At 27.4% G+C, this 18347-nt stretch overlaps 1 protein-coding gene across 1 annotated transcript in view; it reads right to left on the reverse strand.

Moving 5' to 3' along the window:
* The window catches only part of LOC129956425 (RNA-binding protein 33-like), a 43838-nt gene that overhangs the window by 2783 nt on the left and 22708 nt on the right, over positions 1-18347 (reverse strand). Inside the window, exons 7-17 of the mRNA XM_056068307.1 lie at positions 18005-18131; positions 17476-17555; positions 16538-16663; positions 14579-14666; positions 14256-14497; positions 13374-13426; positions 12569-12686; positions 11588-11692; positions 10510-10720; positions 6837-6979; positions 4593-5525 (exon numbers count right to left, since the gene is read on the reverse strand). Coding sequence (XP_055924282.1) covers positions 4593-5525; positions 6837-6979; positions 10510-10720; positions 11588-11692; positions 12569-12686; positions 13374-13426; positions 14256-14497; positions 14579-14666; positions 16538-16663; positions 17476-17555; positions 18005-18131 — 2226 coding nt within the window. The remainder of the gene's footprint in view (positions 1-4592; positions 5526-6836; positions 6980-10509; positions 10721-11587; positions 11693-12568; positions 12687-13373; positions 13427-14255; positions 14498-14578; positions 14667-16537; positions 16664-17475; positions 17556-18004; positions 18132-18347) is intronic.

The raw sequence follows: 18347 nt of genomic DNA on the forward strand, positions 1-18347 counted from the left end.
CACAAATCATTGAGATAGAAATGCTATATTAACATAGATGTATTTAAACAATTTTATTGAATACATTTCCTTGAAAGTTTGTGAAAACCTATATTGTCTTCTGTTTATTTATTGAAACTTAAAAATTTCTTTTAATCTTGCATTCACTTTCAAATTCATTTACTTTCTTCCTAAATTAGAAAGCATTATTGAAAAGGAATAATTTAAAAATTATTTTTAAGAAATTCCACTTAATTTTTAATTATACAACATTTACTTTTCTTAAATAAAGCATTAAATAATCATTTGAATTTTTTGAAATAGTAAAACATGAGAAAATTTATAAAAACAAAAACCTGAAAAATGTGGGATAGAATGTATTAAATGTCAGACACAGCAAATCAAATTATTTACTTTTGTCTTTAAAATGGGGGGGGGGGAGAATCACACCGAAGAGCTAAATCTGAAATTACATAAATATCAAGAATCTGAAACCAATGAATTGACATAATTCTAGCTCAAATAAGGAGTTCTGGATAATATAAGCAGTAATTGTTTTTAAGTAAGAAAAATTATTTAAAATTGAAAAAAATACTAGTAATACAGCCCTTGAATTTTCATTTGCCGTTTTCAACATTTAAATTTTTAAATCGAATTCCTACCAATACTTTAATGAAATTTTAAACTTAGATAATACTCTAAGATAATAGATAATAATACTCTAGCATTTTCAAACTTCATATTCCAGTTCTCATGCTATTTATATATATATATATTATATATATATATATATATATATATTTGCTACTTATAATTACATATATGTACAAAAATAGAGATAAACATGGAATAATAATAATTTCAAAAGCAAAGATCTTTCGGAACTTCTACAGTATATAAATGAAGAACAATATTAAAAAGAAAAATGAGCTTAACACTACATGTTTTGAACAAATTGAAATAATGATTAATATTGAGATAGAAAATTAGGAAACCTTGTATTTTCATGATGATGAACCTATTACATTTTTTTTTTAAGAATGCACCATGGAGGAAATTTGATTAGCATAATCTCAGATAGAAAGGAAAAAAAAATCTTTATGGAATTAAATTTTGGAAATAGATTTTTACAACAGAAAATATTGAAAAACACAATTTTTGTTTAAATACAATTGTTACTTTCAAAATACAATAAAATCATTACAGGATTATTTGATAGGATGGAATAATAAGCTTTGTACCTTTTCTTGAATTCTCAAGTTAACCTATCTTGGAATACAGCTGAAATACCCAGAAATAGTAAGGAAAAAAATATTTATGTTTTTTATTAAAGAAAAATTTGCAGCTTAATTAAAAACTTCATTTAAACCTTGCGGATACTTCAGGATTTGACATCACAATTTAAATATGCATCCCACAAAAAAAGTAATATCTTTTAACATCAGTACTCAAAAGCATTCATAACTTATTTTTAATGTAATAGATTATTTTATATAAAAATATTAGATGTCTTTGAAGATCAGCTGGTTCACCAGGATTAATGCTAACTAAAATACTCAAATATTTTATGTAGCTTGGTCTTTTAATAGCTTCTTCAGCAAAATATTTTTAAGTTTCAAATTTTTATTGTTGTATTACTCATATAATTATAGAAGCCTTACAATATTTTGTTCATTGTGCTATGTACTTGTCTAATTTTTTCTTAGCTTCTGCAAAATTTAAATTGAAGAAAAAGCAATAAAACTTCAATAAATAAAAAATAAAAATTAAAAAAAATCACTGAAGCCAAATATGTTTATGAAAAAATTTGAATATAGAAAATCAAATCCTTCAATATGTGTACTACAGAATATATCATATGTGAAAATACAGATCTTTTATATATATATATATATTTCTCTGGTTCATCTTTAAATTCAATTTTATTTTCAAAAGGATTTAAACGATGCAAATAATGTTTTATTTTATTTTAGCCAATAAATGTGCTTCTCAAAACAGTTATGAAGTTCAGATTTTATATAGTTTTTGGACCATGTGAATCATATTCAGTAAAACAATCTTGACAATCTAAAGTTTCTATCTTTTGCGATCAAATCTGAGCAAAGTGTAAAGCCTTGTTCATCATTATTTAATAAAACAATTTCAAAAGCCAATCAGCATTGGGAAACTACAGGTGTTGATTGGCATATTTTCTTCAAGAAGGTCAATGAATATTTATCATGATAATCTCGATAAATATGACTAAATCATGAGTTTTATAATATAGAACTCAAATTTTCAGCTCAGTTTCAGGAAACTCGGTTAATATCAGACACAAAATAGTGGGGTTTTTTTTTTTAATTTTAAATATTTGTATCTCAAAAATATTTCATTAATTATGACTCACAGGACAGAGAGAGTGTATAAAAATTTTAAATCTGTAATTCATTAGAATATTTATTGACTCAAATAAAAATAAATATTTCTTTTAGATAATTTTTTATAGCATATGCCTATTGCCAGTTTTGAAATAAGCTGTTAAACCCTGACTATAATAGATATTCTATATATATTAAATTATGCCTGCCTTAAATAAAACTGAATCATTGAATTAATAATATAGATATTTTATAAGGTAATAGAAAACTTTTTCCTGCATTTTTTTTAAAGAAAATATTGCATTTCATATTTATTTCAATTTATATACACATGTACTAAAAATAAAGCATTTCTAGGTTCATTTTGCAGAAACAGTTAACTTTTAATTTGTGCTTTATAAAATGTGATGGCAATACATTGATGAAAGCTAATATTTCTCATGCAAGTTAAATTTTGTTTTTATTTTGTGTTACTGTATAAACTGTTTAATAATACAATCAAAATATTATTTTTTTCAAAAATTCATAAAAATAGAAATTTAATTTACAAGTTTAAATATTAGTGTTAGAGTTTTGACTCCCTCCGGTGGAGAAAAGAGGAAATTCTGTTCCCCTAACCAGATGTACTTCGAGACGCCGACGCGGCGACATGTACATACTCTCTCTCCCGTCTTTTGTGTTGTCATGTGTTTGTGCAGTAGCTTAGAAATGTCCGTGTCCATATATGTGTGAAAATAAACCTATGAAAGTTCAACTCCTGCTTCGTCATTTATGGAATTGTCATGCAGTGACTGAACAATTAGTATCATTGAGAAAAAAAAATTCTGAAGTTTTAAAATGATATGAAAATTATTTTTAAGCTGAAAAATTGTTCTCAAAATTTCACTTAATTTTTAATTAATTAAATTTTTTTAAAAAACACTCCCATTTGCAAAATTACATTCTCTTAAGTATGTAGTGCCAAATTTGGTAACTCTTAACTTCACCACTTTGGCCTTTAGATTACCAACACACACACAAGCAAACACAAAATATGCATTCATAAGCAAAGAACATAAAATCCTTTTATCCTCTACAATTCTATTTTTAATAAATAAACTTTAGAATTTTTTTAATTGACAAAATATTTAAAAAAATAAAACAAATATAAAATGATATACTCAAAATAACTGAAAGACTCAGTGTTACATTACAATATTTAGAAATTTTCTTATTTCAAAACTGCATATATACAATTATTTATTAAATTTTGAAAATTAAAAAAAAATTGAGGGGGAAAAATGTATAAAAATGAAATCGGCCTCTTAGAAAAAATGATTTTGAAGTTTTAGAATGATTTAAAATATTTCTTGGGCGATAATTTACTGTGGAAAAATAGCAAAATTTTGAATAATTTGTAATGAATTATATATTTAACTAACTTTTATACTTAGAGAAACTCTCAATATTCTTTCTCTTGTTTTAAATAATAAACAAGCAAAGTTTGGTTAAACTCAACTTAATTATTTGGAAAGAGATGTGGAACATATATAGCGACAATGATTTCTCTCTGTATTAAGCAAAATTAATTATTGAATTCTTATTTCATATGAAAACTCATAACCATTAAGTACATCATCAAAAAGTTACTCTCCCTCTCCACCCTTTATTTCAAGATATACTGCAAAATAAAACTATGACACAGCCCCCTGCCACAACATTGGGACTGATTTTGTCATTTTGCGAGAATTACAATCTAAACAGTTTTGGTAATTTATATTTATTGCACAATTTAATATAGCACTTTTTTTTGTGATATGATGAAGTTCATTAAAGTTATGCAAACTAATATAGTGGGCAAACAGTTGGTCACTGAGCAGCTAATTATTTTTTTTAAATGCAAAATAGTAGCAAGCATAGATGTCAGAAATATAAACAATGTTTTTCACTTTAGATTTTTTTTTTTTTTCCCACTAGATTACTTTATCCACACTAGTTATATTTATTATGCATTTATTACACCTATAACTTTTTTAAATGGCTTTTTTATCCTTCATAAAAAAAAGAAGCCTTTAACATTTTTTTAGTATTAATAGTTCTTGTTAATTAATAATGCTTTTCATACTTGTGTTTTTCAAACACTTTTTCAATAATTTAATCTGAATTATTAAGTTAACTCTTTAAACACTTTTTTACTGCTAAAATAACAGTATGGTATTTAAAGAAAAATAGAAGAGTAATTAAAAGCATGAGATAAAAGAAATGCAAATTTCTTACATTAGATATATTTTGCACTTGGTGTGAATTTGTTTCCTTGGCTTTTTCAATTTTGACAGCAGGAACAGTTGCTTTTGAAGATTTAGAATCTTCAGTGGTCGCATTTGCAACTGATGATGCTTTTGTGTCATTCCTATTAATATTCCCAGATTTCTTTGGTTGATTTGAATTGTTTCCACCTCTCTGGCGTGCATTTGAACCTGGGAAACGTTGACGAAACATTTGTCCACTAGGCTCAAATTGTCTCATAGGTGGCATTTGATTTGGTGAAAATTGTGGTGGAGGAAATCTATCAGGGAATACATCCATTCCCATTGGGCGAAAGTTTTGGTATCCAGGACCTTGCATCCGGAAACGAGGATGATTATCAAACATTAATGGATTAAATGGACCACGATCTCTAGGTGAATGAAATGGTAACAAAGGAGGACGTGCCTCTTGAAAATGTGCTGGACCCTGCATCCTCATATCATTGATGCTTGGACCAGGAGGTGGAAACCTATGCCTAGGTTCTGAAAAAAGAGGATTTTGGAATTGAGGTGTTCTTGGACCATTGAATCTTGGTGATGGAGGACCCATTCGAGGAAATGGAGGACGCTGTTGAATTTGCTTTTGAGCATTATTGCGATTCCCAAGACGCTGTAGAACACTACCTTTTTTATTCTGGGGAGATTTATCAGTTTTGTTCTCTTTCAATTGAGATGCAATTGGAGTGATAATCTGCTTATTTATATTTGAAGATGAATTACTGACTGGTGGAGTAGTCTTCGGTGGAGCAGTAGTTTTCACTTGTTGTGAAGGTGGGACTAGAATTTTTGTTTTATTTGCTTGATTCTGATTCAAATTAATATTAGTTGCAACTTTTTTCTGCATAGGAACTTTTTGTGGTTGCTTTGTAGCTTGAATTCCTAGCCTTTGAGTAATTGGAACAGCCTGAAAAAAAATCAAATGAATTAAAAATACATATACTAACAAAAATAATAAAATTGCTCACAAACATGTACTCAGATATCTGTTAAAAGTGATGAACAGCATTTACTTTAATGGTAATAGTAATATTTTATTGCATTGAATACATAAAATTTTATTAATTTTATTTTTACTACAGATAAATAATATATATTTCAAATGCACAATTTTATTCCAGTATGAGTATGAGTACATTAAGTACTAGTATGAGCAACATTAAGTATACATACTGATAAAAAAATTAATGGTTCCATATTTTCTCAATATAATTCTCATCCAGCATAGAAAATCTTATTAATATTTATTGAATTCAAATGTAGTACTTAAAATATTGAGAAAGAAAATCTTTTTGCAAAATTACTTCAAAGAGGTCAAAATACATAATTTTTAGAATTCAAGGAACTTCTCTACAGCTGCTTGTTCTACATAACAACATTAAAATTGTTGAAATACTTTTTACAAATGATTTCGAGACAATACTATGAATCATAGAAACAAAAGTTTGCAAAACATTTGTCAATTTGAAAGGCATCTATAAGAGGGTGTAGAAATTTTCTTTGATATATTTTAAGGACAATTTTTCACTTTGTTAGCAGTTGAGCAACTGGAGATATTCACAAAAAGTCAGATCATAGTAAAAGATACACAGTAAAATTCCAAGGCAAAAAACCTGTTTATTTATTTATTGCTTTCAGGTATATCCTACAAATGCTTGAGATAACTAATAAACTTTTATCTGTTAAAATGCATAAAAAAATGTAAGTCAAATTTTTCAGTGGCATATGTTTGAAGGACTACATGGAAACATTTATTCCAATTTTTCTTTTTCAAGAACATATATTTCATAAGATACAAGAATTTTTTTATGATAATGCAAAAAAAATCCTTATGGTAACAACTATATGGTAACTCGAAAATCTTTGGTAAAATTAATTTCAATTTTTTATAGAATTCCAATGGCTCCATGTTCTTATTCTTTGCAATACAATATTCAGGATGCTCAGTATTTCTGCTGATTGATTTTCCCTGTTATAGGTTTTATAAAAAAAATTTCTTTGACTTTTTTTTGAAAGTATCTAAAATCTTCAGAATGATTTAACTTCATTTTCTTTCTCTTATGTAGTGTACAAAACATTCTTAACAATATTAAAAAATAATGTTTCTACTCTTTCTAACTAAAATCAAGGTAGAATAAAAATGCAATGCTCAGAAAAAAAAAGTGTTTTCAATCATTAGGTTTCATATAAGAGACATATGAAAAAGTAAAATACTTACTTTCTTTTGTTCACTTAAAGCTACAATATTTGGTGGCTGTACTTTCTTTCGAACAACAACAATTTTTTTCTTTCCAGCAGTGACAGCATTAACTGCAGGAGGAATACCTATTCTTTCTTTGACACTTACTTTAGCTTTATTAGCTATAAATATAAATATATAAGTTTAGAATACCAATATTGGTTGATATATATGGATTTGTAGTTATTTGCAAATTTTACATAATAATATAATTGAGTTAATAAAACCCAAGATTAAAAACAAAGTCTTAACTTTTTATATATTATGTTGGAAAGTTATTAGTATTTTAAAATGAAATTTAATAATTCACTACACTGCATGTTTCCATAGCAGTCCCCTTTTCCTACGTTCAAATATTAAAATGTTTCATTAATTTATCAAATTTTTCTGAAAATAAAATGTTAGAATTTGATTGTTTTCAAAACTGTTGCTTTAATCTTTTTTTTTTTGGGGGGGGGGCATATATAAATTTGGTTAAAAGTTAATTTGCTGTAATTTCAAATTATAAATAATAAATGAACAAAAATTGACAAAAAAAGATTATTAATCAAATTATAACACATTTAATTGTGCACTTCTTACTACATAGCTCAAATTATTTAAAAAATTACTTTTTAAAATATAATTTATAAAAATGCTACTTTTGTTTCAACTGTAAAAAATCTGTATTTAAATTATGAAGGGTTCCCCCCCCCCCTTCAAGGTTTTAAAGAAACATATTTTCCCTCTTCATCCATTTTATTGAATCAGTAAACAAACTCCAGTGTTGAATTTTTCTATTTACTTTCTAGTACTTTTTATAAGTGCATCTCAATTCATCAATCACATCATTAGATTAATTGCAATTTCATTATTTCCAGTTTTAAATTATCTAACTTTCTATTCTTTGAAAATAATGAAAACAAATTAAAATACTTTTTGAATACATTGGTGGAAAAAAAAAATCCCAACACCAAGAAAGACTTGCGATAGATAAATAAAATTTGGCAGGCTTGTTTATACATCTGAAAGATGACATTGATTCAAATTTCTAGCTTCTCTCATAAGTGTGGCATTAGTAACGCCACTCAGAACTTGCAAATCAAGTTTTCTTTAAATGCGTGCTGTAAAGTTCGTGAGCATTATACATCTTTGAAAATTGACGTATTGAGTTGATGTTAGCCAAAAATGCCTTTAAGAATAAGAAGAAGCCATTATCAACAGCTCACCAAGTTTGAACAAGGTTATGTAATAGAACTATGAGAAAGTGGATTTTCTTTCCTCAATACTGCAGAAAGACTTGGTCGGAATATATCCACTGTGCATGAATGTTGGGAGCAGTGATCAAGGGATGGTACTACCTCAAGAACACAGGGTTCTTGACTGTCACATGACTCTACTGAGAGGGAAGATCGCTGTATTCAGCATATGGCTGTGGCACACCATACTGAATCTACGACAGAAATTCGAGCTGCAGTTGGTACCACAGTGATACAACAAACTGTTAGAAATCAGTTATTTCAAGGACAGCTCCGAGCCATACGCCTTATAGTGTGCATTTCACTGACTCGCAGCCATTGCCATTTGCGATGCCAATGGTGTCAAGCCAGAACTCATTAGAGGATGGATTTGAGATCTGTTGTGTTTTCTGATGAAAGCATGATGTGCCTTGGTTCCAGCAATGGCCATGTATTGGTCAGAAGGAGGTCAGGAGAATGCCTGCAATCAAACTGTCTGTGGCCTAGACACACAGGACCTATACCTGAGTCATGGTTGGGGGAGCAATCAACAGGAGCACTCTCGTGGTTATTACAAACACACCGATTGCAAATTTGTACGTCAGGTTGGTTAAATAACCTGTAGAGCTGCCATTCAGGAACAACATTCAAAGGGGAGTTTTCCAACTGGATAACGCTCGCCCTCATACTGCTGATGTAACGCAATGAGCTCTACAAAGTGTCAACATATTATCTTGGCCTATGAGATCATCAGATCTGTCTCCAATTGAACATGCATGGGATATCATTGGAGACAACTCCAGCATCATCCACAGCCAGCACTGACAGTCCCAGTATTGACAAAACAATTACAACAAGCTTAGAACTCCATACTACAAAGTGACATTCAGCACCTGTATGACACAATGCATGCATGTTTGCACTCTTGCATTCAAAATTCTGGAGGTTACACCAGCTATTAATGTAACAGAATTTCACATTCTAAATGCATTTTCTTGAGCTTAAATTAACCAGTGATCTTGAAAATTCAACCTATTAAACATGTTAATTCAACAAATGCATTGTCTAAATTTCATTACTCTAGAATAATTTTTTCTTGGTGTTTGGATTTTTTTTTCCCCGTCAGTGTATATATAATATGCAGTATTTTTATTTATTCCGATTTTTCTAGGAGTATTAATGAAAAATATATTTTATCTGAAATATAAAATACAAACAAGAAATGATGTTAAAAAATGCACTTGTTCTCCCTTCCTTAGTGCTGCTTTTAAGACATAAAAAAAAACTTTTCAATCATTCTGGTTTTTCAGTACTAAATAAAAGAAACATATGCTAAAAATAATTAAAACGTGTTATTCACATATAAAAATTGGAAAAACGCAAAGTTCCAAAATAAAATTTTTAAAAAAATCACTGTCAAATTTGCATTAAATGTCAAGTTTTATAGCTTAGAAAATGATGGATGAATGCAAATAACATAATTGAAAAATTCAATCGTATATATTGCCAATAATAACCACAATATGTGACATGGAGAAGATATTAAGTGCATTAAAGCCAGCACAAGAGATTATTAAGGACTCACAAAATGCAGAAATGTAACTGATCTGAAGCTAATTTTTCAGAATTCTGTTTAATTCTCAATTTGGCTTTAATTGCATTTTCTATTTCCAATCTTCAAATAAGCTACTATCGAACTACTACTAAATTTTTTCAAGTATTCACTACATGCTGCAATCAACAATAACCAAAACATTTCAGAAACATGAATCTTCATTCATCAATAATTTATTATTATTATTAGACACCTCATAAATGATATAAACTAAATGCATGGCACTTCAAAGGATTTCTAGACATTTTTCAGATGGTAGAATGATTAAATTGTGTGTGTGTGTGTTTGTGTGTGTGTGTGTATTAATATTTTTTAAATCTAAAATTTTAATTAATTTTCCTAAATTTTATTTTAAATTAGCCCATATTAACTTCATTCTAAAATGTTTTCTTATTTCCTGATTCAATTCTGACTTAATATTTTAATTAATTCTAATATGTGCTCTAGAAAACTGATGACTTTTGCATTTTTCTGAATTAGAGAGAAGTGTTAAAAAATCTCTACCACCTTTTCTCTTACCACATTCTTTTAAAAATATCTAAAATTCTCTTTCCTTATTCTACACAATATTAAAATCTCTAGCTAAACCCATGGGAAGGAAAAATTTTTGGCACTTCACTCTCGTATAGCGATGTAAATAGACATCAGATTATCATCAGCTCTTTTCTGTACATAATGTTCTTGTGGTAAAATAAGCAACCACATATCAACAAAATTATGTTTACTCACTCAATCTCTCAACCTACCTCACACATACACACTACTTTTAAAATATTTTGGCATAATATTAAAAATTAAACAGAAATTCAATGAAACTTACCATTTTGTATAAGGGAAGCTTTAGTGGTTTCAGCTTGATCAACCCTTTGGATAGCAATAACATTTTTGTTTTGCTCAGCTTGCCTCTTCTTTAAATCCATTAAACGCTGAGCAGCCATTTGCCTCCTCCTCTCTTCTTTGCGTTTCAGAATTTGTTCTCGAAGAAGTTTCTGTTCTTCAATCTTCCTTCTTAGTTCCTTAGTTTTCTCATCCTATGGCAACAGAATAAGATTCATGTTAATATATTAAAAAATATTATCATACTACATAATAAAATTTTTTATATCCAGTCAGCAATATGCATTATACGCAATTAAATTGAAATAGCACAAGTTTATAAAATGAAATGAATTAATAGCAGAAAAAATGTGGAAAGCCTAATATTTTTTAATGTAAAAAAAAAAAACCCTTATTAATTAAAAATCAATTATAAATAACCAAGTCATGAATATATGATAACATTTTTGTATATTTAAATATAAATAATTAGTTTAACACATATGGCATACTTATACAATAAATCATAACAACACTTTCATCCAAAAATGTATCTTGTTTTGTCACATGAAAATAAATTTTTAATACAATTATCCAGGAAGTAATGTGTTATGTCACTCATATAGTATGCTAACAAATGAATAATATATCAGAATGGATAATAAGAAAAATTACTGTCTATTAAATAGTTTTACCCTTCAAAATTGTTTATATTTTATCTTTTGTAATCTTTGATTAAAACCTTACTTAGGAGATACAAAATTAAACTACTGTATATTAATAATTTACATTTCTAAATTGTCTTCTTAACAGTATCATTCTTACATGAATGAATCTCATTTTTCTTATACTTTTTCTTATACTATCCAGCATCACTGAATAATACAATTTTCATTAAAAAAAATTGTTTGCTAAACAATTTGTTTATTTTTAAAAGATCATATACAAATACAATAAAATATCAAAATGTCAAACTGACTGAAAAAAATTAGTATAAGGAATAAGAAAAAGCATAAATTAAGTTAAAAAATTTCAAAATAAAAAGAATATAAAAATAAATTATGAGTAAAAATAGTACTCACTTCTTCTTCAACAACAGGAATATTTTTTGGGACTGTCTTTTGAGAAGTGGGTAAAGTGTCAACAAGGGGTATTTCTCGTATATTTGAATTATTAACATGAACATTCTAAAAAATAAATAAATTCCATTAGAAAAAGATATTATTCCAAAATGTCAGATGTTAAATTGCAGACAGTTGCTTTCATTAACTACCTTTGGTAAACAGCTATTTATTAGGGAAAACAGCAGTGTTTAATTTCAATTTAATCATTCATAACTCAATGTACATAATAAAATATTTTCAAGCATCAAATAGGATAGACAATAAAACCATAATATTTTAACAGCCTCATACTTATTCTGTTACTGACACTTGTTCTGATCCTTCTTAATAGAATTCAATTTCATGATATCTATCATAATACCATGAAAAACATAACAATGCAGGTAATTTATCTTTAAATCGCATGTTGTCTTTCTAGGTACTGTAATTTCACTTTCCAATGCATAGAAAATAAATAGAATTTATCTTTAGCTTTTAAAAATGGAAATATTTAATGAAGCAATAACAACAGGATATCAATGACACAATGGAAACAACTAATAAAAATAAATACGAAAACTGCACAATTAAACTGATATTCTTGAATTTTAAGTTAAAAACTATTTAAAAATCTTTTTAAAGGCATAAAAACAACCATTAGTATATGAATGGTCAACAGAGTTTATGGGTAAAAGTATAAAGATAGAATATATCAAAATAAATTTAGAATATATTTATCTCAATCCAAAAGTATTTAGTATTTTATTTGAATAATTAATCTCATAGTTTCTACCATTGATATATTGCCTATTTGGCCAGCATTTACAATGCATTAAAATTCCATTTAAGGGATTTTAACAATGTAAGATTTAATGTAAGTTTCAAATTCAATCTATTTATAAAATATGTGCAGAACCAGAAATTTAAAATCAAACTTCACTCACAACATTGTAGACTTACTTTTCGAATTTGGTTTTCAATACGAGGTTGTTTCACTGGCACTTGTTTTATATTCAGGTTAGAAGCTCTTTTTTCAGGTGGTCTAGCAAATTGCTGTGACTGGTTTTGATTTTTTCTCCTATAAAAATAAAACGTGCTCATGAAGTCATTAATTAAAAGTATATATTTAAAATGCAACAGACATTACATTTCGCAACTTTCGATTAACAGACACATTTATTAAATAAAAACAACAAAAAAAAAAAAAGATTAAAAAAAACTATGAAATGCCAAAATAAAAGTCATTAATCATTGAATTCCTTTTTGGATCACAATAGTTATAAATCCAGGAATTCAAATATTTATAACATTAGTACATAAATATATAATACTTTCTTTCTATCAATTTACAATCATAGAATTATAAATAAATTTAAATTCCCCAAAAGTGGCAGGATAGCTTTTTATCTTGATCATTAAATGTTAATATTGCAAAAGTATTAGCAAATAAAATAAAAATTATACATTTTTTTTTTCTCTATTTCTTAGACAGTTTCAATATATTTAAATAATGGTTCATTATTAAAAAGAAATAAATAAAACATGACTACATTTGTTTTATAAGATATGCATAATCCTTTTTAAAAATTTTATTAATACATATATTTACCCCTCAACTTGATCTTTATACTTGCTCATTTGAGTTTCCATTTAATTTCATAAGTTTGGAAAGTTCCTTTCTTTTTAAAGAAAAGTTAGGAATGATCTTAAAATAAAAAACAAAAAACTTTAAAAAAAAAAAAGAAAGAAAGAAAGAATTACTTACTGCATATGATTTGATTGTGATTGAGACATAGATCGTTTATCTTGATAAGATTTCTAAAAGAGAGAAAGAAAAACCAATTACAAATTACTAGAAGTGAAGTTAATACTTTTTAAAGTGGATAAAAGTGCTATTGTCAGTTTCTATTTTTTTATTTATAAATTCTTATTTCTAACTTTCAAAAATTGAAATCAGCATTCCGTTACATTATTGTGAATTTTTTCAATCATCTAGAAACCTGGTAAATCATTTGAACGATTTTATATTTAAGAGGAGTACATGAATTTTTATCTTATTTTACTATTATTTACAATGTAAATAATATCACAACATTAAATACTAAACCCTGAGTAAAATTAACAGCAGTTTTAGACTTGAAAACCAACTTGTATATCAGGATTTATCATTTAATGCTTCTAAAAATAAGTAGTTCACAATGCAAAATTCAAGCAACCCAGAGCATTGCAAAGTAGGTTAATTTTGTACTTTATTGCATTCTACGAAGCAGAATGCTTTCTTAGTTGTTTTCTAAAAACACTTCATCTTAAAACATGGGAATTGGCTGCTAATAATGTAAATAACTACAATTTTAAATTGTCCATAACTAAGATATTAAGCAATCCAATTAACAATTGCATCATTTGGTCATATATACTCATGATAACATATCTTCAAATGATCTACTTGGCTCCCGGCCCCCTTCCCATTCAACAATGACACTGCTTACTTAAAAAAAAATAAAAAAACACTTTAATGCAATTATATTCTAAAGGCTAATTTTAAATTTATGTATATTTTTTTAATGAATTCTTCAGAAAAAATTTGATTTGCAACTTTTACACATGATTAAATATGTAAATAAAAATTTTGAAACACTAAATATACCTGTACAATGTTTTGCTGCTGCCTGGGTGGTTGACTAGTTTGAAAATGCACTGGAGTAACATTGGTTTGGGCTGGTGTAACAGATGCAGGAGTGTAAGATGGAGGAGGTACATGAACAGGTGGTGGTGGTTGGTTGTAATTGATTACCTGAGGAGATGGCATTTGTGGTGGTGCATAACCGGTATTTGTAAAATTGCTGGTATTATAATTATTGTGATAACTGGACACTTGTACCATGGGGTCTAGAAATAAAAATTAATTTATGAATCTCATTCTACCAAAAACAATTAGTAATGTAGTATAGTATTCTTTTTTTAACTTACCAACATAATTCAGTGGAGGTGGTGGAGTAGCATAAGAGACAGATGGAGGTATTTCTGGAGGGGGTTGTTGCCATATAGGAGGTGGAGCCTTAAACATTCAAACATATTTATATAACAAATATCAATTTTCTTTCATTTATAAAGATAATATATTTTATTTATTCAGTTATGTACAATTACAAATATATTTAATGTGGCTATATGCTTTAAATATACATAATATAAATAATAACAAACACTACTGAATAAACACTAATTGTTTCTTTAAATTAAAAAAAAATAGACTAATGAATGTTTTAATGTTGTTATACTCAGACTACCATATTTCCTCTTCCTGACAATAAATTTCTATTTTGTTTTAGATAATTTAAAAATTAATTATGTTATATATTTAAATATTTATTTAAGAAATTGTATATGAGAAAGTAAAATCCAATATTTAGAGATTTATTGAATTGATCCTTCAAAACAACTAATCCAGATTGAGGCTCAATGATTGAAAAAGACAACCAACGGATTTCACCTTCTATAATTGGAATGGATGGTACTGCAAGATAGAACAATCATGTTCTAGAAACGTATAATCAAAAAAAAAAAAAAAAAAAAAAAAAAAAAAAAAAAAATTTTAAATAAAGCTTATCAAGATTAAGCAAAATATTGCTGCTACTGTTAAGAAAAAAACTATATCTAAATTCTACAAAGGATATATCACACTGTTTTGTATAATCATTAAGATGGATCATCAATAATAGAAGAAGAAAAAATATTTATATCCAGAACATAAAAACCTGCCAAAAGAAAAAGCTACCAACTGATGTTTTTAGCCTGCATATAAAATTTTATTAGAATATATCATCTTCTGCCTGAACATTGACCTTAAAATTCCATATTAAATAAAATTCTTTTGGATAAGTTGTTATAACAGATTAAATAAGCTTTAAAATGTATTTCTATAAGACAAATTAAAACTATATGAGTAGTATTTTTATATATAGGATTGTAATCCTTAAAGGCAAGCATTTTAAAAATTACCAATTTCTTAGATGATGATTCCACTTAAATGTACAAATGTAGAATTCAATTAATCTGTGTCACATTTTGACTGGTGATTTATTCATTAAATCCTTGGGAAATATGCCTTTGGAAATCGTTGAGACTACTCTGTACAAACATGCTTGGTATAGGCTAATACCTATAACAAAAATTTTGGCATACATAGAATATTGGGTTGAAATTTGTGGAAACTTAACAACAGTACTTTCTTCATGTATTTCTAATTTTTTGTTGATTCTTCCAAATAAATCCATTGGGTTTCAATGTGCTTCCCTCAACATGCACAAACAAACATCAGAAAGGTGTATATTCATGTGCGGTATTTAGATTATCCACTGTAATGGTTTCTAACCTTTTTTCAAGAACCCATATGAATCTCCATAGTTTCCAACATTTACATTAGGTCAACTACACTCAATTTGCTACTAAAGACATTTTTCAACTTAAGAAAAACTGGTGATCATTCTATCTATCCAGATGTACCAAAAGATGGCACAATGAAATCCAAGAAAATGGGAGGAGGAATAAGGGAAGCCATGAATGTTATTTATCCTTTCACAAATAAACTTACATCCATAAAATATTTTTTAAAAAACTATCATTATCTGGAAAGAAACTTATAAAATCAAATGTTATTAGTGCATTTTACTTAAATTAATCATTCAACCAGATTGTAATAAGTCATCATTTCGCAGAATTAAAAATTACGAAATTATTATGGAATGTATGTGTATGTGCACAAGACAAAATATTCTTAAAATATTCAATACTTTCACTTTCAGGGATTTTAAAACAGAGGTAAATGTAAGGTTATAGATCAAAAGACAAAATTGTATGTGCATTTACCTAATCCTAAACTGCATAAAATAGAAAGCTAGAATAGGCTTAAAGAAGTTTAAAACACACCTGTTGTATGTGCTGTTGAGGAGGTGGAGGCAAGGAATATTCAGGAGGTTTGTATGGAATTGGCGGTGGAGCAGTGAAGACAGGTGGATTAATATTAATTTGATGAGTGTTATCATGATGAGAATACTGAAATATATAGAATATTTTTATAAATATATGAGATTTTGAATAAAAACAGAACATTTTAATAAATTATTAAAAAAAAACATTGAAAATTGGACATCTCATTAAGTCAAAATTGTGCATCTTGAAAATTATTAATAACAAAAAAATTGAAAAGAACTTGAAAGCAACATAGCATGTGGTAGCATTTTAAGCACTTAAAACAATGGTAATTCCTTTAAAACTGGAACAGGCAACTATACTTATTAACAATTATTACACTGTTTATTGTTTTGTAAAATTTCAAATAATATGCTTTGCAGGGTACACATATTTTATAAATAGAATTTTCCATTTTCAACTACATTAAATTACCTTATTTAATTGAAAAATTAACAGGCAAAGGAGTAATAACAATCAGTAAGTATTACAATAAAAACAATCTTTTAATCATGAGATTATTACAAATTCTATATCTGTATCAGAAAATGAAATATGAATACATATTTATAAGAAATGGAATAAAAATCTCAAAAGAAAATATATCATTAGAACATTTTTACTTTGTTTAAAGAATGTGGCAAGATACGCAAGCTGCAGTCATCTAGCTTTAGAAGCATTTATTATAGTAAAAATGTTGCAGTAAAGCATGATTTCTTTACTGTAACATTCCGATATATAACTAGAAATAATTATTTGCTTATATGATAAATACGCTTCTTAATAATTTATATCTAAAATTATTAAGAAGCCTTTCAAACCACACACACATTACTATGTCATACATTCCATCTATATACATACACATTTACAAATAATAAGTAGAAAGTACTAACCACAGGAGGAGCATAGTTCTGAGGTGCTTCATAAGATACAGAAGGAACAGATGGCGGAGGAACAGGATTCATTGGCATTACTAAAATGAAATGATCATTAAAAATAATAATAAAAAAAAATACTTGAACATATAATTTAAATTGTGTTTGTTAATATTTTTCTGAAATTATTAATAAGTAGCAACTTTAATTAGAGAGGAGGTAGCTTATAATGGTAATTAAAAAAAAATTAGGAATTTGTGAGTAGATATATTTCCTACAGCCTTAGAAAGATTTAAGCTGAACAAGTGAATCTTTTGAGCAATTTTGGGAACTGACTATAAACAATGGTACTTTTCCATTAGCCGGGCACAAAGGAAAAATCGCAAATAATGTAGAATTCCGCCAAATGTCTTACACCAAATTCGTGTTTGGTTCACAATTGGCGATATTTGCGCCCACCTAACGAAAAAATACCTAAATAATATTTGTTTAACTATTTTTGAGACATTTTGTCAAAATGACCAGAAACAGTTTTAATGAAACCTACCTTGTTCTGTTGTAGCAGGTGGTGGTGGCAAACGCACACCCCTAAAATGAGGATTGATTAGAATTTTACGTGACTGTGATTGGGTAGGAGGTCCTTGAAATGTCTGTGCTTGACTTGACGATGAAAACTATGGGAATTTATTATATAAGTAATTTCAGAATCTTATAAATTAGTTTCAATTAAATTTATACATATTTCATAACTGGCAGTAAGAGAAAAACTATGTAAAATATTATAATAACCAATAAAATAGTGCAGAACAGAGTCCTAATGAATATTTAAAAAATTATTTAATACACTTGAACAAAATTCACATCTTAGAAACCAATACTTTGGACATTAT

Source organism: Argiope bruennichi, chromosome 11 (genome assembly GCF_947563725.1).
Source record: "Argiope bruennichi chromosome 11, qqArgBrue1.1, whole genome shotgun sequence".
Lineage (NCBI taxonomy): Eukaryota > Metazoa > Arthropoda > Arachnida > Araneae > Araneidae > Argiope > Argiope bruennichi.